Here is a 22,616-nt window from a genome sequence, read left to right on the forward strand (position 1 = left end):
ATAAGGACAGTCAAAGAAGTTTCTCCCAGAACCTGAATTATAGATTAAAAGTTACGTGTGTAACTATGGCACTTCAACCTAAAAAAAGAGCAATAAGGATACTGCTGAGGCTTCGGGCTGGGGACAACATGCAGCAAAATTCAAAAAGCCAAGGGTTGAAGGAGTTTACAGGAAATGGTAACATTCAGTTACTAGCAAAGAGAATTGATGTATCAATAGGTTTCACCCATAGCAACATTCAATCAGTATATGTGAGAGTACCACCGCCAACGAGCTCAGCTCGAATTAATTGCTAGTTCAGATGCTAGCAAATTTTGAACCCTTGTTTTCCAACCAAACAGTACATGGACAAATGAATTCCTTTTGAAGGATAGCAACAAAGTCAGGGCTAAAGTATGATACACAGATGTGCTGAAGAACTGCATTCCGTCAAAGTGATGCAATATCAATACTTTCGTAGTGATCTCTATAAGCACATTGCTGTCCACGTGATGTAAAAACTGTCCAAAAGAAGTGATTAATCCAGAACTAGTCGTCTATGGTGGGTAACCAAAAGGCCTGAAAGAAGAAACAAGTGTAAGCATGAAGCTAGAGCACTGCCTAGTACTGCTGGTTCAGACACTGAGTGGAAGGGTGGGGAAGTCCCTTCTGCAGTAACAGTAAATCTATTTTCCAAGCTGGCTAAAAATAGTTTCCATAAATAAGAATTAAAACATACTGGACCATTGAAAACCCAGATCAGACCAAAATGTGTGTGTGTGTGTGTGTGTGTGTGGGAGTTCTTAGCCAGTGTGTCCTCATTTCATCCCTGAAGGCGGAGGTAGCAGGAGCTGTAGAATCTGGCCCCGACCATGCAGGAGCAACTCCGGTGTGCAGCTGGATGGCGACACCTCGCTGGTGCAACAGACCATCCTGTGCCACCATGTGGGCGAGTGCGCCACTAGTTGGATGCCTGCCTGCTTGCCCGCGCCGGGGGTGGTCATCTGGGGCAGCTGCCTGCTTGGGGCTTGGTTGGTATCCCCTCTCCCTTCTGGTTCTTTCCCCTCTAAGTCCTGCAAAAGACGCGTAGGGCGGGAAAGTGCTGGATCGGGGTGTTACTGGACCAGGCTCCTTCGCCGACAAGCCCCGAGCAGCTTGTCACTCACTCCATCTTGTGTTTGCTGCCCTGCCTGAATCTCTCGGGGTGCAAGGAATAGCAGGGAGGAAGGCAGAAAACAATTTGGAAAATCTACCCCATTCCCCCTAATCTCCCCCCTCCAAAGCCTTTAAGCTCTCAGGGGGTTGAGTAGGCCAATTTCTCCCACTATCCCATTTTCTTTAACTGCTCTCCATCTGTTCTGGAGCATTCTGAGTTCTCACGAGGCTTTTAAAAAGTTTATTTCTCTATCTTGGTTAATGTACAAAGTCATGTTTTTCTGCATACCTGGGGAGTCCACTGAGTAGGTTGAGACCCACCCCTACCTCGTCTGTGGGTAGCCACATTATGTAGCTTTCACCAGCCACTCAGAGGCCAGCCAGCTTTCTATTAGACACAGCATTAGTACATAATCTAGTGAGACAATTCTACGTTCTGAGCTTAAAATGCACGAACCTTTCCCAAATGCTCTTTCCTCACATACAAAAACAGGCCTTTCACTCAATGGGCAGAAGGTCAGCAAACATGTTATGTATGAGCATTGAAGTGTTGTTTTTTTTTAAATTAAACTTAGATGTTATTTCACACCAACTTATTTAAAATAAAGTTTATGGATCCAATTTAATATTCTGTTTTATGTGTTGTTTTCTTTCACATGGATAAAAACCAGGAAGCTTTTTTTCCCTAATGCAAAAAAGTCGGCAACAACTCACTCCTGAGTGTATATGGAGAACTGCACAGATGTTTTTAGCTTGCATTCTGTCCATCTGGGAAGTTACTGGGGTCACTTTAGAGTATTATGGACGTTATAATTTTATTTTCTAAAAAGAGCATTGCGAATTAGATAGATCATGGTCTCTTGACCTCTTCGCAACAAAAGAGCAAGCCTTCTATAAAGGATCTGATTTAACCAGGAGTTCTGAGAGAAGAATAGGTTTCTTACCATGTTGGAACACGCACTGGCAAAAGTCATAAACTTGGGGTTAAACTGTAAACAGGTAATGGGACCTGTGTGCTTTCCATCCAGCACTGCTACTTTCATTCCACCCTCTCCATTCCAGACATGAATCTTCCCATCCTCAGACCCTGCAGAATGGATTATCCATGTCAGTACCAGACACCAAACAGTTCCTCAACCAAAAAGATCATACCAAATCAGCACGAGTCAGACTTTAGGTGTCTAACATAAGGCCTGGGAGCCAGATTCGGCCCCTTGAGAGCTCCTATCTGGCCCGCGAGCCAGCCATGGCAGCCACCCTTGCTCTTGATCTGGGCTGGTAAGCCCGCTGTGGGTTCGCCAGCCAGTCAGCCACACACACACACCACTCTCAATCTATGTCATATTCGGCTCTCGTAACAAATTAAGTTCAACACCCCTCATCTAGAAGGTCTACAAGATCAAGTCCTGTTTTCTGTAGAAACTATTTCTCATGTGAGAAGTGGCTGTAGAGCTGGTGCCCCAAAAGCTATAAGAGGAAATACAGGTCTCTTACCAATCATTACAAACTGAGAATCTGGGGTGAATGAAGCCTCTAGTGTGACAGCTTTACTGTTGTTGTATCCCTGCAAAAAAGATCAAAGGCTAAAGTGGTGTGAAAAATGTCCAACCATGCCTTCAGCTAATAACCAAGAAACCTTTAGAAGATGACTTTCCTCTAACTGCCGGGATTAAAAAGGAGCATTATAGGATCTAAAGATATGACAGCAAAGTGTGTACACTTTAAATGGAACTTCAAGTTTATTAAAGCAAATTGATGCGCTAACACTGGTTATCAAAAGTAGTCTGGGTATGTATATATTCAGACAGACTACGTGTATACACATGGACAACTAACAGAATTAATTAGAGTGAAATGTGTTACACTAATCTTGAGAGAAATGCTGAACGCAAAAGTTAAGGGACAGTAGGCTCACCGCAAACGTGTGCAGCACAGCTCCTTTAAAGGCATCAATGAGTCGGATAAACCCTCCATTGGTTGATATAAGAAACAACTTGCCATCATTGCTGAACTTCAAACCAGTCCATTCACAAGTTCGATCATACTGCATCTTAAAGGTAGCGAACGGACCCTAAAGGGGGAAGGAAAAGAAATTCACCAAATTAGGACACACCACTCTAGGTCAACACATGACACTCCTCCAGGTTACTCTGCATAAAGAAGTCAATGTGTAAAAAATACTCATATTTTGAAATAATTAGGTCCTTCCTGAGAAATTGAATTGTCTAGGCCAGGTGTCGGCAAACTCATTAGTCAACAGAGCCAAATATCAACAGTACAACGATTGAGATTTCTTTGGAGAGCCACATTTCTTAAACTTGGGTACACTGTTTATTAACTTAATAAACTTTAATTAAACTTTTAAGTCTTAAACTATAGGTACACTGAATAAAACTTGATATCATACTTAATAATGATCTTATTTATTCCTCTTAGCAATCTCTTGACTAACCACAAAACTTGCAATATTAACATTGCAATATTAAATGCAGGACTTGCTATAAATTACATTGCATTAAAAATTAAATTGCATTAAATTGTTTCCCCACTCCTACACACGAAGCCAGCTGGGTGACCTTGGGCTAGACACAGCTCTCTTAGAGCTCTCTCAGCCCCACCTACTTCACAGGGGAGGGGAGGGAAGGCAATTATAAGCTGGTTTGAGTCTCCCTTAAGTGGTACAGAAAGTCAACATATAAAAACCAACTCTTCTTCTATTAGGGAGTGCAGAACATGGCCTTAACCTTTCTAGATGAAGAAGATTCTGTTTCAAGTAGATTTTTCCATTATCACAAGAGACTGATTCAAAGGACTTGATTTTCCTTTAAACTGACCATTTGGTTCATGAATCTCTAAAACATTTACAAGAGGAATAAATTAATAGAAAAACGGTCCTCAAATAATTCACGTGCTATCTGTAAGTAACTTACAGCAGAGAACAGCTGGCCGCTAACAGTGCAATCCTATGCAGCGTTACTCCAGTCTTCTTATGTTTGCACTGTCAGTATCTCTTAGAAGGCATCATACAATTATAATGTTTTAATTTTATTGCTCAGTTTTGCAACAAATATACATAACCCCACATTAACAATATTGGGAATGAGAGCAGGGAAAGCCATTTCATCTTAGGAAGTGCTGACATTTATGAGGCTGAACTGGTAAGATGAAGACAGCTAGGCTGGGAAAGTCTCATCAGGTCCTGATCCATATGTTTTTGCATCCTGGGGTAAAATAATGAATCCCTGTGATGTGGGTAGTTCAAGCCCATTGGCTAACAGATTCTGGCAGACTCAAGGAACCAGTATTCCACACCCCAGGTGGGCCTGGCATTTCCAATACATCTGAGGAGGTGAAGCAATAACAAGTTGCTGTCTCTGTGTGTGTGTGTGTGGGGGGGAGAACAGCAAGGGACCATCCTGCATGCTACCCATTTGCTCCTGCCCAGGATTGGAGGTGGGTGGGGAAGAATGCCAGGTAACTACAGTTTCAAGTTAGGTTAGGAATTTCTCTATTTACTGATATTTCTTAGAACCTGTGCCGTAATTCCGCAGCCTGAAGCCATTCAAGAGACGTTGACAGCAATAGTAAAATAAAATTTTTGTTTGCTTTTGGAATGAAAAGACTGTACTGATCCCTACCCATGCATCTTGCTGCTTTCATGTTACCCAATAGCTCCATTTGATGAAGCATCAAACAGGCGAGAGGGTGTGACCCAGGAAGTGGTGGTGGCTATCCCATCACAAATCTCGTAGGGGAGAAAGCCCATCACAAATCTCGTAGGGGAGAGGGAAAGCAGGGAAGGATTCCTCGCAGGATATGTTAGGTTTCCTTGGGCACAATGCACCCCCCCCCCGCCACTGCCTATGGATGGGGTGGCATCTATCTTACTTGCTCGCTAGTTTATTGTGGGTGTGGGGAAAAAGCAACCCAGGAGGGGCTGTGGCAGAATTACTACAAAGAAAATATAACAGAGGAGAAAAAACAAAAAGGGAAATAAAATGTTTACAGTTACTTGTTTTGTTTTACAGTTTTAACAACATGTTCTTGCAGATTTATTGCCTATACCTGCATGTGCTATATGTAACATATTTCCATAAATTCCTAGTATCAAGTGGAGGATGAAGACAAAAATATGGGTGACAAAAAATATATAAACTGATTCCAAACATCATAAAAAGCATCCACCCTCACTTGATTTTGTGCACATCTAATTTGAAGTATAATTACCATGAGTGAGGTAATTAACATGATACATGTGCATTTATGTGGTTATTTGGTCATTTTATGGTGTCATTCTAGTCCAGTGGTTCCCAACCTTTTTTTGGCCAGGGACCCCTAGGACTTTTTTGTTCGGTGCAGGGACCCCAAGGTTCAAAATAAAAATTCAGAGAATTTGAAAATAAACTTTAATCATAACTGTTAGTTAAACATTAAACTTAGAATAACATTTGAATATGTTTTTTATATTAGAGAACTTTTAATTGAAAATATTAATTTATTATGGGTTTATAACTTTGTTTAGCGGACCTTAATTTAGTTCTCGCGGAGCCCTGGGGGTCCATGGACCCCCGGTTGGGAACCAGTGTTCTAGTCATTAAACCAGTGAAAACTGCACGTAGGCTCTCCTTTTCAACTGTACATTTAAAATAACCGGTGAATGTTTTGGCCAACTCTCAGGGGTTGGTTATAACCTAAACACAAAGTCCACTGGTGGACGAGCAAGCGCCTGCTAGATGCTGGGCTCTTATAAGATTTAGATTTATATGCTGCTTCTCTGAAGAACCTGCTCAAGGCAGCTCATAAAGTAAAACACGCAACAAATCATACAATAGATTACTGTTAAAGTTAACAAACGATTAAACCCAGCCATTAAACAGCCAGGAGCCTAAAATGACCTGCAAGACAGTCTTCAGGCCAGGAGATTGTTAAGAAGATCAAATCCCTTAGTCAAAAGCCTGGATCAAAAGAAATGGTTTGATCTGGTGCCTTAAAAAACAATAAGGTAGTCCCCAGGCCATCACTGACCCATCTATTGGTCACCAACCACCTCAACTTTACAGACAAGGGCACACAGAGCACAGAATGCAGGACTAAACGGATCTTGATCTGATCCAGTGAAGGACTTTTTATGTTTTTAAGCAAGAATGAACACTAGGATCAGTCACCATAGGTCAATTATGCCCTAACTTGAGATTCTATATGTTCTCACTTTATAAGAGTAACAAAATCTGTGGGACAAGGTGTTCTTGTTTTGTTGTTGTTGTTTTGAAAAGGAAATTATGCAAGGCTAAAAGCCACCTTACTATAGGCGTAACATTTCCCAGTTTCTTCTGGGATTCTACATAACCCAAATGTACCTGAGCACCACACACCTTGTCAAAAGAACGAAGATCATAAAGTTTCACCATTTCAGAATTGACACCAGCTGCAAAAATCAGCCCCTCTGGATCAAATGAGCACACAGGCTTCCCCTGAGGATGCATCAAACCCTAGAATTTACAAAAAAACAGAAAGGAATTATTCCTCATTTATGTTCCAAAAATGGAAAATGTGACTTATCGCTATTGTTTTACTCCTCACAGGGCAATGTCATGAGACAGGCATGAGATGTATGTCATTTGTGTGTGCTGCCACTGCCATCCTTCAGTGGATCCAAGAACTACAATCTAGTTCACAGCACACTTCACTCTGTCGAAAAGGGGTATCTTACCTGGCAATTAGGAGAACGAAGATCCCAAAGTCTTATAGTTTTATCAAGTGACCCTGAAATAAAGGTATCATCTACCGGAGACATGGACAGAGCGACAACTCTGAAACAGAAATAACATATGATTCAAGAATACAAAATAAAAATGCCAGCAACTGGAGCAATAATATTTACCTTTCGTTCCTACAGGTTGCAGAAAGGGTAAAAAATTAAAGAGAAGGAAGGTAAAGGGTGATTCAAATATACTGAGGCTCAGGTTTGTTAACCACTGCCTTCTTTATCTCCTCCTACTTGCATAGTACCAATATTATGGCTACAAATCTTACCTTTTGTTATGTCCTGGGAAGTATCTGATGTATTTGTTGTCATGCAGCGAGAGGTATCTGATCGTATCTGCAAGAAAATATCAATAAGGTTAACTAAGTACTATTATACAGCAGCACTGCATCATCAGGTACTAACTGATTGCTAAAGACTGTGAGTATTCTTAACACACTGTTTCCATGGCCATAAAAACTGAAGCCAAGAAGTATAATCTCTTGGAATAGCTTAAGAAAAATAGTACTTAACTGGCCTCAAGTTATTACCACATAAAGAAATTATTCAGGTTTCAAGTCTATAATTACTGGCTTAAAAACAATCATTTTTCTATTTGCAGTTCTGTTAAGAGCCTGGCTTGCAGGAGCATAGCTGTGTTAGCCTGTAGCCACACTGATAACCTACTTGGTTTCCAGTTCAACAACTGCCATAACAAAAAGTAGTTATTCTGTAACATTGGGAGACCCAGACTCGGACTCAAACTATCTTAGGCTTAGAGATGTAAAATTTCTGGAAATTTTGAAGCCATGAGGGGGAAAAATGAATTTGGGGAGGGGAACCTGAAATATATGCAATACTTTCTTTCCTATCAAACCTATATTTATTTTTCTGATTAAATCATGCATTTTAGGTTGTCAATGACTTAACATACAAAATTATATTATTTGGCACATTTATGGAATTCATTTTCTATAAGAAATTCCAGGTAAACACAATACTTGAGAAATAATTGCAAACTGCTGCACTTTGTGCTACCATGGAATGCATCTTAATTTCTGCCATTTGATAGGTAAAAAAAAGCAACCAGAGAAGGCAGAAAACAAAACGTATATTATGGACAGAAACACATAGTCTCAACAGGCAGGACTACCAGCATATTTGGATACCAAGTTAAACTTCATTACACTGAAAACACTGAATTCATTAAAAGAGGGATTTTAAAAATCCAGCAGCTAGGTTGCTACAGCATCTAGAAATTTCATTGTGGTACCTAGTATTAGCAAATATATAGTCATCAAAATGCAAAACTCTGAAGACTGGGAAACTTTCTAGCTGCTAAAATTTTTGGCAGGCTCCAAGAGCAAAATAATTTTTGTCATGGTTTGCTTCAATAATGTATAATTGCTAAACTCATTATAGCATATTAATTGTTGGCAAAATTTACATTTAAAGAAACAGTCCTGAAAAATGTTGTGTATACATACAGTCTACAAAATAATAATTGTCTAATGCTGTAGATTGTCTTACATAAAATGTTCCATACTACCCATCTTGCGTAAACCTTTTCATGTCATGCATGCCAAAGGGGGGAAAATCGTAACTCCCCCCCACCAAGCGTTCTCCCAAATGTCCCATTTTTTTCAATCAGAAAAACTGGGGGGGGGGTTAAAAAGAATCGGTGCCCTTGGCACCAACCTTCTCATCTCTACCTAGGTTGCATTCAGACATCCTAATAAGCTCTAATTTAGATGAAACGTGCCTGTTGCCATGTTTGTGCTTCATTCTTCCCTCTCCTCCCTCATGCTGAGTATAATTAAAGTTCCAGGAGCCAGGGGAATCTTTCTTTACTCCTCACAATCCAGACTTCTATCCCTGGATTAAATCATGGTTTATAAATTGGGCTCACAGAGAATGGAAATAATTCCAATTCACCTGAATTGCCTGCATTTGTATGTCATTGGAAATCAGAAATTCTTAACTGGACTCTGCATGGTGTGTTTATGTGAGCACAACTAACCATGTTCATTTATATTTTGGCTTATCTGGAGCCTGATGCAACATCTGAAAGTAACCTTAGTATGTTTAGTATCTGGTTTAAAATTACAATTAATCAAGGAAAGCAAACACTGCAAAAGTGGACTATATAACAACATTTATACGCAAACTGAATAAGCTGGGATCAATCAGGAAGATTATAGCATTTTTGTACTAGTATTTTGAACAGACCTAACTATAAATGGGGAGCCAAACCTACAACAGCAGACAAGTCAGACATGCCTTGTGGAATTAAGAATGTCTCAGTCTTTATAAGTTCACTTATAAATGAGGAACTGCAAATAAGTCAATTGGTTTGGTAGAGAGGGGTAATGAGAATGATAGAAAAAGCCCAGTCCTTGAAACCAAGCAACCATGTTAAAAATGCAGAAGAACCAAATCTTATGCTTTCTACAATCCTTCTATTCTATGGAAAGAATCTGATCAAGCAGGGTTTTTTCCAGTGAATCATTGATCATTATTCTCTACACAGTCATCCAGAGGCTGGTAGGCACATTTTAAGAACAATTTTGCTGCCAAACATGATTGGACAAACATGAATGGACATGTTGGTCTGAAAAGTCAATTCTATGCTTTACAACACATGCCAATGAACTGATCATCAATTCTTTACTTCAGAATATGTTACTTAAACGATATATTACTAGTCTCTCTAGGTAAATATCATTACCTTGCACCATCTAATGCAGGTGGGAAGTTCCTCTTTTTGGCAGACAGAGCTCTGTCCCAGGCAAGGCAGTGGCCTGTACAGTTATCTCCTGTACCGGGTGGTATCATAGACCCTCAAACTGTACAAACTACTACCTCAGTCTGGAATCAGGCAGGCGGAATCAGGCTTCAAACACTTGTGGAATTCTTCACAAAGGACACTGTCACCAAATTCAAGCAGCAATTAAGAAGCAGCAAAATATTCATATGTACATACCAGCTGTTGCAAACTGAAAATTCACTTGGCCTCCTATTTTCCTATTCTTCGTTCAGTGGAAGTGTTCTACATGTACATTCGTGGCCCCCACCTTCCTGGAGAAGCACGTGAGTTTGTGCTCCTCAAGGGACTCCAACTTACATGGTGAAACTGCCTCCAAGGGAGTGGCTCAGGACTTCATGGCCATCATGGGGTTGTCTCAGAACATGCTAGTCCCAACACATGTAGCAGGACATATTCTTGATCTGGTTTTCTCTGTGCACAAAGTACACGGTCTGGTACTGGGGGAGATTTCTACTCTGCCTGTGTCACAGACTAACCATCACTTGGTGAGGTTTAGGCTGACACTCAGAAATTCTGTGGGGAGGGCAGAGTGGATGGCCCACTCTCAGAGGCTGATGGGTTCCTGATGACTGGTTGACAGGTTTGGTGCTCCTGTCAAAACTGCGGTCAATACAAGGAATGCAAAATTAACCTGGGTGGCTGACACCATCACTGCAAAACACTCTTTACTCTTCTGAAGAATCTGGAAAGCTCCATGTTTCATGGAAGAGCCTGAAATGATGAAAGAGTTTGGTGGACAGCACAAATGGAGGAAAACTCAATGCGAACTCAACTAAACACAAGTGAGAGCACACTGTACTTCTTCTGGGGCAGTAATGATGGCAAAGCAAGCTCATTTCTTTGCAGCCATCAGGTCTGCAGAATGCTGCCTAGCAAGGTTTTTCTGGATTGTGAGGGGACTTGTATTTTAAACTTCAAAGGATGTAGACCTAGAAGATCTGCTTGCTGTGACTCCCTTATTAAACATTTACGGATAAAATCACTCACATCTGTTGCAGTTTGGTCCTCCACATTTACAACAGTGTCAATCTCAGCATGCAAGTGATCACAGTTGCTTGGATGAATTTCAGTTGACAAGGCCTGATGAAGCAGACAAGCTACTCACATCTATACGTGCTCCTCCTGGCTTACAACCTTGTTGCAAGGGGCTGACCAAATGAGACCAGGTGGTTACAGAGATGTGAAATTTTGAATACACAGATAAAAAACTATTTGGTATATTTATGGAATTTAGAAGTATGAATATCCTCATTTTCTCTAAGAAAAACTGCAAGTATACCCGCTACTTAAGAAAGAGTTGGAAACTACTGCATTCTATACTACCATAGAACATGTATCGTTAATTTTTGCCATCAGAGAGGTAGGAAAAACTAAAAGTTAAAGGTAGAAAACAAATTCATAAACAAAATAGTATTATTTGGACAAAAACTGTCTCATAGGATCACAACTGGTAGGACAACCAGCATGTTTAGATAACAAGCTAAACTTTATAACACTGAAAACAATGAATTCTTTAATAATGTATAAACACTAAACATATTGTTGCCAAAAGTATTTACATTTAAACAAAAAACATCTTGGAAATATTGTATATGTCCACAGTATAAGGGGTTCTTTTCCAGTGCTCTCCGGAAGTTCTCATACTTTTTCATTTTGTACGTTTGGAATAGTGAAATGCATTGTAAAACAAGACTTTTCTTACTAAAAAAATAATAAAAAATATAGGTTATTTTTAGAGCTACTCTAAATTGTCCTTAGTCTTTTTCATATTGCATATAGTCAATGTGAAAAACCTTGCTTTAAGAAGCATTTTACTCATTCTAAGAGAACATATTTCATACGAGTTTTTTTATGGTTCCCCCTCAAACTTTCCAATTTTTCCAACAGGGGAAAAAAAAAAGATCTCGGGGGGGAGGGAACACAGGACACAATTCCCCTCCTACTTTTTTCTATTGTTTTCCCAAGGCCCTCACACCTCTAGGTGGTGACAAATGCCTCATTAAAGAAGGGATACTTTCAGTTGCTTTCAAAGATGTGGTTGAGAACCCCTTCCTGAAAACGCTTCTGTAGGTTTAACCAATTTAAACAACTATTGGATAATGTCCATTCTCGAACAAGGTGCTTGAGTGTGTGACAGCCACACAACTTCATGCTGCCTTGAAGGAGAAAGATTACCTAGGCATACTTCAATCCAAATTCAGGTCTGGTTTCGGGACCTGATCACCCTGACTTATAATCTTTGCTAAGACAGTGAGGAGAGCTATTATTATGAATTGGTTAGCTTAGTTGGGGATACCATGCTTCTGCTCCTACTCAATGGGTCTTTTCCAGAAGGTGGTGCTGGGATAATGATGCTTGGTCCCATGACATTTATGGTATTTTGTCATCACCCCCAATACTGCTGAACATTCACATGAAACTGCTGGGAGATACTGGGGATTTCAAGTGATGTGGATATCATCAGTATACAGAAGACACCCTATCTACTCTCCTTAACATTTGCATCAGTTAGGGAAGCCATGAACAAATGTTTGGAGAACATAAGGGAATGGATGAATGCCAATAAATAAAAATCAGTCCAGGCAATACTGAGGGCCAAACTACACACTACATCTACCATGTGACAGTCACAGGGACTTGCAACCATATGACGGCTGCAAGTTCCCCAAGGGAACTCAATTTAGAAGTGCCACAGATGCCCTATGCTGTTGGGACTGTGGCATGGAAGGAGGAAGCACTCCTGCCTTCTTCTGTGTCTGGTTTCCCTGAAACAAAACAGCCCAGGGGGACACATGCACTGAATATTTGCAAGTACAGCCTCCCAATGGGGCAAATGATGCCTTTCCTGGTGCTGTTTCAGGTCAAGAAAATAGCATTGGGGGGGGGGAGCAGCTCCTTCTCCCACCACACCATGGTCTCAACCAGAATCGGGCCCTTGAAGTGCTTCTAACTTGAATTCCCACAGGGAACTCACAGCTGGTGTCCTGCTACAAATCTCTGTCCTGATGACATGGCAGGTATAACAAGTACTTTGGCCCTCAGAGATTGCTCTTCAGTGCTAGCCACAGAATCAGGAGACAGCCTCTTCCAGAAGGGGTTTTATGTCCTCTAAAATAACAGGCTTGAGGGGGGAAGTAGTCCCTTAACCTGGGCCTAGGGTTGGAAGCTCAGGTTTTCCTTATGGCAAATAACTCCTTTTACCAGCTTCAGCTTTTCACTGGTGCCTCCCAGTACACTCACTCACTGTACTGCACTAGTTCCACCTGAACTATTCTCTGCTGACCCTTCCTTAACTCTTCCCTCCATAGTGCTCTCTGCACCTGATATCATTATGTACTATTCCCCCTTTCTATCCAACAAGTCTCACTGCATCCCCATCTTTCTTTCTCCATCCCACCCATAGATATTACTCCTTGTTCCTCTCTATCACCAGCTTGTTTATATCCAGCAGTTACCTGCTTTGTTTCCTCTTTCCACTCCATAGCACATACTGTCCTATCTCTACCCCTCCTTTTTTTGTATTCCTATCAACAGATCTGTCTAGATTCCTTGCTACCTCCCTTTTCCCTCTGAACTGCCACAGATATCTTTGTATCCCAACCTCTGTTACCCTTCTTCCCCATTCTGTACCTCAATTTCTCTAATAATCCATTCACTCTTTATGCCATGTTTCTGCACATACACATCTGTACACATTCATCTTTATCTCTACTTCTTTCATTCTCCTCTCGGGTCGCCACCCACCTACTCTCAGAAGGTGGGGGCACCCAAATCAGGGCCTCTAAAGATAACCATAGTGGTTGTGTAGGTTCAAAAGGGAGTAGGCAGTCCTTCAGGTATGCTGATCCCAAACCATGCAAGGGCTTTAAAAGTCAGCACCAGCATCTTGAATTGTACCCAGAAACAGACTGGAGTGACATGGTCCCACCATTGTGGAAATTCTTTCTCTGCATGCCAAATAATGAGATACGCTAGTATCTTAACTCAATGCTGAGCATTATACCAACATCTGCTGTAATCTGGAAAATTCCAGCTTCCATTCTTCAATCAGAAGACATGGAATCATTTAAAGTAGATACTGATTCTAGGCTTACTTATCAACTGACATCTTTAACAGACTAAATGCTTAACTCATGCTAGATAAACACTGCCAACCAGTTATCATAGCTTAACAAGGAAGGAACCTTTTTTAGTAAAGCGAGAAGTCCTCCAACACAGCAGTATTAAGTTTGCAGAACTATATACATATCAAATATTCTTGTTCTAGACCACTGACGTTTAAAACTTTAAGCTCAAGTGATATTTTGTATGACTATAACACACTCCTTGTATATCTATACTGCCTTTTCAATAATCTTTTGAGTTAATCTATTGATAATTGACTCCAGATTCTGCCCCTCCCCTTTTAAGATATGTACAGTTATCTCAACATCTTCTTAGGTTACATGGTTGACCTGACCCTAGCCACTATCATCCTTTTACTCAAGCGTCAAACAGAAGTGGGTATGAAATGGCATCCCATACACAACTTAAATGGATAAAACACAGGCTCTTCCTTTAGCATCTCTACCTGAGATGAGAATTTTGAGAAAACAAGGACAACATATTAACCAGATATTATTTAACGTTAACAGCAGGAGTTCCCTGTTAAGGGAGCTCTTCGGGTCATAAGTACAATATGATGATTCCATACTCTGTCTGCATATTCAAATTGCCCTATATGAGATGCATAAAACTGGTGTCTTGATATCTTTTACCAGATCTGTATCAGTGCTCATTAATAGACAAGAGCTGGCCATCGTGTCCGGTTTGTCCCTCATTTCAGTCTCAACACATTCTGACATACAAAATTTTGCTTCTGATAACTGGTCTGATAAAAGGCACCACTTCAATGTAGTTTGCATCACTGATTCTAAATAATTCAGTAACAATTCACTATAACATTTTGGAAGAGAAAAACTAAGGCTGCCTTGCTAAATATATTTATTTGGCGGTCACATGGGACATACTTCTAAATAAATACTTTAAGGATTGGGACTAAGCCAGTGGCAAAGTTAACAGACAATTTCATCTCCCTTAATAGGTACTGAATCACTGATACACTTATTTCACCCTGATTCACTGTTAAGAACTGGTCAAGGAACCTTTTTGAAAGCCATGATTTAGAAATTAAATCCTAACAGTAGGAAAACATTCATTCACCACCTAAAAGTTTCAGTGAATAAACTATTCATTTTAGTCAAGAGCAATATTTTCCCCATGCCTCCAGTGCTATTATCTGACCCTGACAGAGGACAAGCAGAGATTAGTAATGATGAATATATCACTTACCATCTATTTTATTGGAACTGTATACTACAGTGTTGGCAGCATGTGTATATCTGATGAGATCCACTCCATACTTTTTACTGTACAGTGTTCTCCTTGGTCTGCCAAGAGGAAATACAAGAACAATTATATCATCTGTTCCAACACAAGAGCTCTGCCAATGCCAGCCATATCAAAGCCTTTTAAAAAGAAACTGCACGCCATAAATCAAATAAATCAGTTACTGTTCTATGAATGCCTTGACTTTAATTACCAGAAAAATCAACAGTGAGTAACCTAATAGACTAACAAATCTTTATTAAATCGTGGTTTAAGCAAGTTAAAAAAGGTGCAGGATTAACAATAGCCCCCAATGAACAAGAAAAAAAACAACAAAGTCCAGAATTACACCAGAACAGGGGACCTTTGAGACTTGCAGGGGAAGGAAATCCCCCCATACTCTTCCCCAAATTTCTCCCCTCTTAATCAAAATGAGACCAGGAAGGAGGAAGGAAAGTGGCGACCAGAGTGGGAAGGGAGAGTGCCAGGCAGCTTCTCCCACTAGGCAGTGAATGAGGGAGGGGTTAGAGCTGGAGGGGAGGGTAAGGAAGCTTGGAGCAGAAAACCAGTGCTGCCTGCTTCCTTCCCAATCCCAATCAGTTGATCAGGAAGTCTGGGCTGCTTTTTCAAAGACGCTGGACCCCTGGGGTATCCAGAGTACAAGTGGTGTCTTAACAGATCCAAAGATCTTTCCCACATGCATCATGGTTAAGTGGTTCAAATGATTCACAAATGGACCACAAGATGTACTGGGCATTTTTTCAAGGGTCACCACTGTATTACAACCAGTATCCACATTGGAATGCATTTGAAGAGATTTTAAGACAGACAAATTGAATAAACTTTTGGCACTCATTTTCCAGTATTCTCATGTGTAACTCTTAAGAATTTTTCCTTCAATGGAACACAACTGTGGAACATATGCAGTACTTTAGGATTAGATTGAATATATCAAGAAATCAACTACTGCTGCCTGGGGAACAGGTCTCCGTAAACCTGCTTGTCAAGGCAGGAAGCTCAGCAGTCTTGATATGTCCCATAGGCTACTTTGCCTGCTCCAAAGTCCAACAGAGCTAATCCAGTCTTGTCAAACCCTGAAAAATCCTGCATTTTGCATAACAGATACAGTAGCAATGAATAAAATTGATCCTGCTCAGTAGAAAAAGACCTGAGTGTGTAATGTTTGCAGACTGCCTACTCCAAACCTCAGTGTGATATGGAAATCATATAATCCTTCTTAAGAATGTGGGAGTGGGAAGGGTTGGGGCAACCACAAGAAATGACTAAACCAAGCTTATATCTGTGGGCCTCTTCCTATGAAATCTATATGCAAAACTCTCATTCTAAGCCATCAGCTTTAAGTAGTTTATAGTAATCTATATTATCATGACAAGATGACTTCCAATCAGTCTCTTTTTAAAAAAAATCGCAACTGCATACGGCAGATTTACAGACTATGAATGTCACTGCAGAGCAGATTTTAACCTTGGTCTTCCACAATGAAACCTATTCTTCCAGGTGCCACAAAACCTCTCTCAGCTGTCAGAATACATTATTTGAGAAATTAACACTAAAAATGGCATTTTCTTTCCAAACGTTTTGAATCCCCTCCCCAGTGGTGGGGGAAATTAAAAGACTTCTCTTGATGACTGAAAAGTGTGTTCTGTCACTTATATTACACCTATAATGCAAGAATTACTTTCCCCCTAGCACATTATACCTCTTAAACTATCACAAGTCCAACTGAAAAAAGCCAAGCACATTGGAAATGCTGAACATCAACTACACACTACTAAACTGGCCTAATGAAGATACACTAGAATAGTAAACAAAAGTTCCCAAAATTTGTCCCAGCTGTGGGTGGGGCACATTTGCCTCTTAAAGCTGGGCCTTGACCCTATGGTATCAGGCCTCTCAAAGTCTGCAATGACAGATTACCCCAGATCTTCTTGGATGGGGAAGGGGGAAAGATGGGTATGGAGAGAGAGGGGACATGAGGGAGGGAATCAGGGGGCAGATTTTGGGGAGAAAAGTAAAGAAAGGAGGGAAGAGGGAAGAAAAAGAAAAGGGGGAGATTTAGGGAAGGGGTGCAGGGCATTGCCTTGCAGGCTTATAGCTGGTTGCCTGAACTGGAGCTGAGAGGAATTTTTCCCTGTGACCCCAAGTTTCTTGCCTTCTCTGCACTGCCTTCATTGGAAGCAACTCAGGACTTCTCTACATGTGAGATTGTTTCCAGCTTCGCCCCAGGTTCTCTGGCTCACCAGAACTAAGAGGGGACCTGAAACAGTGTCACACATAGTTAGGCCCATATGAGAACATGTGGGTGTTTTAGGGCTGCCTCTGTAAAGTTGATTCAATAAAGCTGATTGGTTTACCTGTATATCTTTTATGAGTTTTTCTTTCATGTCTGGGAAGCAATTCTCTTCTGTAGTGTGCATAGGGACAACTCAGGATGGAATCCTAAGACCCAGGGAAATGGGACTGAACTGCAATTTCAACTGCAGTCCTAAGGGCAAAGTTCTTGTTGTTTGTTGTCCTCACTTAGGATCCAATTCAATTTCTAATGAACAGAAACCGAAGAACGGAAAGGAAATGGTCCGCTCCAGCACCCCCTTCCTTAACCATTTCTCATGAGTGTCTGTAGATACAGAGGAGGAGAGATCTAACCGACTTCCATGGACATAGAAGGGTCTAACTACACTAAGGGTTTCACTGCAAGTATCTGAGTGATAAGCCAGAAATGCAGCCACTTAGGTTTTGTGAAGGAAAGCAGCCACTCAGAATTCCTCATATAATGTATTCAGGTCAGATTTATCAGACTGAGGAAATGTATAAACAATTGCTGTGTTCAGATGTCATAATAAATTGAATAGCTCCTATTCTAAGCTCAGCTCTTCTGGTAAATACTGGTTGATAGCAACTTGGCTACTATGGTGTCACATCTCGGAGTCTGGGGCCTTTTATGCATGGTCTGTTTCCGCTGGATCTGCTGCTCTCTAACGGCACAGTATTTGCAGACAAATTCTCAAAACACTATGCACAGGGGCTTTTTGCCCCGAAGAAACTCAACAACAATATTGGAAATTTAGTTTCTCCTCATGATGCTTAAGGTTTCTGGCAACTAATGTAAAACTGATGCAAATGTCTTTTAATATTACCTGGAACATACAGACAAAACTAAACAGACATAGTTCTTATGTTTAAAAACTGACAAAACGCAAAAAGAAAACGTGCTGGTAGTAGGCGCAGGTTTTTGTGGATTTTCTTTGGCCTAACATCAAATCTAGACTACTCCAAACAAAGGGGGAGAAAATGTAGCTAAAAATACACGAAGCCAAGCAAAAAACCTGAACAACAGAAAGAGCCAGTATTAAAACAGTTTTACAAGTATATGCAAATCTAATTTGTTCAACCAAGCGCCAGAGTGCAAAAAACACTAGAGCTGGCATGTTGGTCCATCAGAGAAGTGAGGAAGAAAACTTTATTGTACTTTATCTTTCTGCAGAAATCAGACAAGCTAGGTATTTCAAAGCTGTAATTAATGTATTTTAGGTAAATATCCCTAGGAATCGTGTGAGAGAGTACATGTATATTTAAGTATCTTTAACAGGGGTATTTGCTAGATTAATCTTTACAAAAATATGGAAAGGAGACTGCAATAAAATAGAAATCTTCACAATTACATTTTGTTTCCTTCAGCTCCAGTAACAGCAGCATCATATTGCACTTATAACAACTGTGATCACTCCAAATCATTCCAGCTGTGTCTTAGTGCTATATGATACAGATGCCCAAATAAGACCGAGCAGCCCAAGAACATATGCTTTCTAATCCAATGATGCTATTTTGTACCAGAGGACAGTAATCACACATATTTAAGAGGCACACAGTATGATGCTATTTTTTAGCTCAGTGATTCTTAATGGAGCCATACAGCTCCAAAAGCGGTGATATACAAATCTGAGGGGATCAGTTTAGAACTTTTGTGTGCAAGTGGGGGAGAGGGCCATGGATTTGGAATTTTAGGCAGCTCCTTCTCCCTATTTGCAATAGCTTGCAACAGTAAGCAAAGTAGAGTCACTTTACGCTGCTCAACTTGTACAGATGATAAAATCCCAGATATCTCCCTCGGGCCTTAAAAAAGTAGTATTCGGCAAATAAGAATGAATCCTAATGTTATGGAGTCAGCTGATGGCCCTTAAGTCCAAAGTTCTCATTGAATGTATGCTCAAGATCAGTGTATCATAAGCATGCAACACAAACATAATACATATTTTGACCACTATGTTATGTCTTAAATGTTTACTTGTTATGAGCCTCAGATGCCACCAAATACTAATTGGATGCATTTCTACTGATAGTCCAAATATGTTCCAGCTCTTGTACCATTTCTGGACATCACACCTATTTCTCCAAGTCTTAACTCTTGTGAACTCCTGCACCTCATTATCAAAGAGTTTCCCCAAAGCATCAGTACATCTTGTTATTAAAATCATGTTTAATTAAAGAAAAGCTAGTAACCACAGAATTCAGCCATAGTTGTCAAGTACTGGCAGGGTTTTCCAACACGTTTAAATGTGAAGGCAAATCTTGATCATCACTGTCACTATGTGCAAATCCCAGTACTTTGTAATGCCCTGACATAGAAATGTGCCCTCCTTTAAATAACATAAAATGTATTTGTGAAAACCCTCATTATGAGAAATGTCACTCTATTCTCCATTCACCCCCTACCCACCCCTCAGCTAAAGGCAGAGTCCCTCAACTAGAAAATCTCAAGATTCCCCCGCCTCATCTCTTGACTGCCTATAGCTTAACCCAGGGGTCGGCAAAATGTGGCTCCTGAGCCGCAAGTGGCTCTTTGGGCCCCTGAGTGCGGCTCTTCCCACGTGCGGGCGCGCAGGTCGCAAATGTCGGTCGAGACGGGGGGTGGGGGGAACGAGACGAATACCAGCAAGGCAGTACCAAAAGGGGGCTGGAGAGAGTCTGCGCAGGAGGCTCTCGAGTGACAAAGGAGCGACAACGTGCTGCTGATGCTGGTGGGCCTGCTGTGGGGAGAGAGTCTGTGCAGGAGGCGCTCGCGTGACGAAGCAGCGACGGCGTGCCACTGATGCTGGCGGGCCTGCTGTGGGGATTGTTTTTTTTTTTAAGCAGTGGAGGGAGCGCTTGCCATGTCGATATTTGTATGGTAAGCCCAAGTTTTCTTTTAGGATTGGGAGGGGTTGTGACGGAGCATCCCAGCCTCTAATTCGCATTGCGCCAAAGGATGCGCGTCGCCAGGACAAGGAAGCCCTGCGCGGCACCTTTCTCTCCACTCTTGAGGCCGCCCACAGCCCGGAGGGGAAGGGGAGGCAAAGAGCGAGCTGCCCTGGCGGCTGCCACCTCCCCCCCCCCGCCGTGCGGGCCCTCCTTCCTCCCGGGCTGGCAAGGGGAGCGCCAGAGCACGGGGCTCCCTACAGTGTAGAGGGGGGCTTGCCAACGACGGAGGGGCCTAACCCCCGAGGCACCCTCCCTGGCCCCTCGGCCAGTTCACAGCACAAGTGGTCTGCTTTGAAAGACCTGGAGAAGGAAGACATGATGATTTTTAACACCTGGTATAGTATTCCTGACTCATACGATCAGTTGAAAAAACTAGCGTTTGCTGTTCTTTCCCTTTTCGGTTCTACATATTCATGCGAGCAAGCTTTTTCAAGCATGAACCTTATCAAGAGTAAATTGAGAAGTCGTCTGATTGATGAGAACCTGGAATCGTGCCTAAAATTAAAAACAACATCCAAACCTGCCTTACCCAAACTTTCCAAGGAGATGCAAGGCCATTGTTCACATTAAGTATTTGTCAGTCATTGTCATGATTTAATGTTATGGATATGTTACTTACAATTTAATTTGTATCAATAAATAAGATCATTATTAAGTATGATGTCAAGTTTTATTCAGTGTACCTATAGTTTAATGAAGACTTAAAACTTTAAAGTTTATTAAGTTAATAAACAGTGTACCTACCTATATATTTTAAGTTTAAAAAATTTGGCTCTCAAAAGAAATCTCAATCGTTGTACTGTTGATATTTGGCTCTCTTGACTAATGAGTTTGCCGACCCCTGGCCTAACCAAACTTCATCATCCACCTCAGAGAGAGACCAACTAATGTTCTTTAGAGCCAGCGCGATGCTCTGGCTGGAGTGTTAGACTAGAATCTGGGAGACCCACGTTCAGATTCCCACTCTGTTATAGAATCTCACAAAGCGACCTTGGGCTTGTCTCTCCGCCTCATCTACCTCAAAGGGGTGTCGTTGTTAAGGCAAAACAGAAGCAGGGAGAACTGCGCTGCAAACCACTTTGGGACCCCGCTGGGGAGAAAAGCGGGACAGAAATGTACAAATAAACCCCAACGACTGCAACTTCATCCCTAGCTAAAGTTCAGGCCCTCCTCCCCTCCCCCCCCCCGGGACTCACTTGCCCTCCTGGCAGTCGTAGAGCACGATGGAGTCGTCGTCGCTGCTGGAGATGAGCGCCTCGCCGTTGGGGCTGAAGTCGAAGCAGTTGATCTTGTCCGAGTTCTCGCGGAAGACCTTGGCCACGCGGAAGCTCCGCAGCACGTTGTCCGTCAGCTTCATGCCGCCGCCGCCGGGGGGGAGGGGGAGAGGAACCGGCAAAGGCCTGCGACCACCAGCTAACGGTGAAGGAAAGCGCCGAGAAAATAAGAGCCCGCAGCCGTTGGGAGGAGCGGCGGTAGCGGAAACGGGGGCGCGCGCGTGTGTGTGTGTGCGCCCTCGAGCGGGCTCGATTCAAGCCGCGAAGAGGCGTCTCCTGTTCATTGTATCCGCCATTTTGCTGCTTCAGGGGCGCCTAAGGGGGGGGGAGGTCCCGCCGGCGCGCGGGATTGTGGGGGAGCAAAGGAAACGGGAGGTGGGAGGGGAGGCGGGAAAAGCTGTGAGGCGACCCGAGCGGAGCAACGCATGACGGGATAGGACTGGGCGGCAACGGTAGAATGGGGAGCGTTGGGCTTGTGGCACGTGACGCGGCTCCGGCAGTGGCGCGCGGCCGCGAGCTCTCCCTCCCTCTCCCTCCCTCCAGTTGCCGCTTCACAGGACCGCAGAGCGGGGGGACGGTTTCTCAGCCCGGAAGCGGCCAGGCCGTGTTCAGCGCGGAGCTCTGCCCGCTCTGCCCCTCGTGCCTCCCCGGCGCGTCGTGAGAGTCTCGCGCCTCGTTGCAGGTGGTTTCCCCAATGCGTTCGGGAGGTGCTTCGCAATCGTAAGCGCGAATTGCAGACGCGATCGCTCTGGTTTGGGAAGACGCCCTGCTATGGCGAGATACCGACTAAAAATGACCGGATAAATAAGATGCTGGAATTGATAAGAGACAGCTTGGATAAATCAGAATGATAATGTGCACTTTTTTTGGGGGGGGGGGAAATGGGAGGCGTGGAGAACTTACTGCGAAAATCAATTTTTAATGGGACCATTGAAAGGATATTCTTTGGTTTAATCCCTTTTATATATTTTGTACGATGGTTACATTAAGGTGCTGAATTAACCCATTTTAA

At 42.2% G+C, this 22,616-nt stretch overlaps 1 protein-coding gene across 1 annotated transcript; it reads right to left on the reverse strand.

Moving 5' to 3' along the window:
* Positions 1 to 498: 498 nt before the first annotated feature.
* Positions 499 to 21,688, reverse strand: WDR82 (WD repeat domain 82). The gene is made up of 9 exons (XM_056863542.1): positions 21,527 to 21,688; positions 15,036 to 15,133; positions 7,168 to 7,234; positions 6,845 to 6,944; positions 6,507 to 6,623; positions 3,050 to 3,205; positions 2,629 to 2,698; positions 2,079 to 2,221; positions 499 to 558 (listed from the first exon to the last, which is right to left on the reverse strand). The coding sequence occupies exons 1-9, from the start codon at positions 21,685 to 21,687 to the stop codon at positions 529 to 531; spliced, it is 942 nt and encodes a 313-aa protein (XP_056719520.1). The 5' UTR covers position 21,688; the 3' UTR covers positions 499 to 528.
* Between the last annotated feature and the right edge of the window lie 928 nt (positions 21,689 to 22,616).

The sequence above is a fragment of the Euleptes europaea genome, chromosome 1 (genome assembly GCF_029931775.1).
Source record: "Euleptes europaea isolate rEulEur1 chromosome 1, rEulEur1.hap1, whole genome shotgun sequence".
Lineage (NCBI taxonomy): Eukaryota > Metazoa > Chordata > Lepidosauria > Squamata > Sphaerodactylidae > Euleptes > Euleptes europaea.

What these genes read in the sequence shown, in the direction of transcription:
- WDR82 (XM_056863542.1), bottom strand. Translation starts at nt 21,687, where the DNA reads ATGAAGCTGACGGACAACGTGCTGCGGAGCTTCCGCGTGGCCAAGGTC. An exon ending in TACGACTGCCAGGAGGGCAA is followed by an intron (nt 15,134 to 21,526) that starts GTGAGTCCCGGG and finishes TCCTCTTGGCAG; the next exon opens with ACCAAGGAGAACACTGTACA. An exon ending in TTCCCAGGACATAACAAAAG is followed by an intron (nt 6,945 to 7,167) that starts GTAAGATTTGTA and finishes TTTCTGTTTCAG; the next exon opens with AGTTGTCGCTCTGTCCATGT.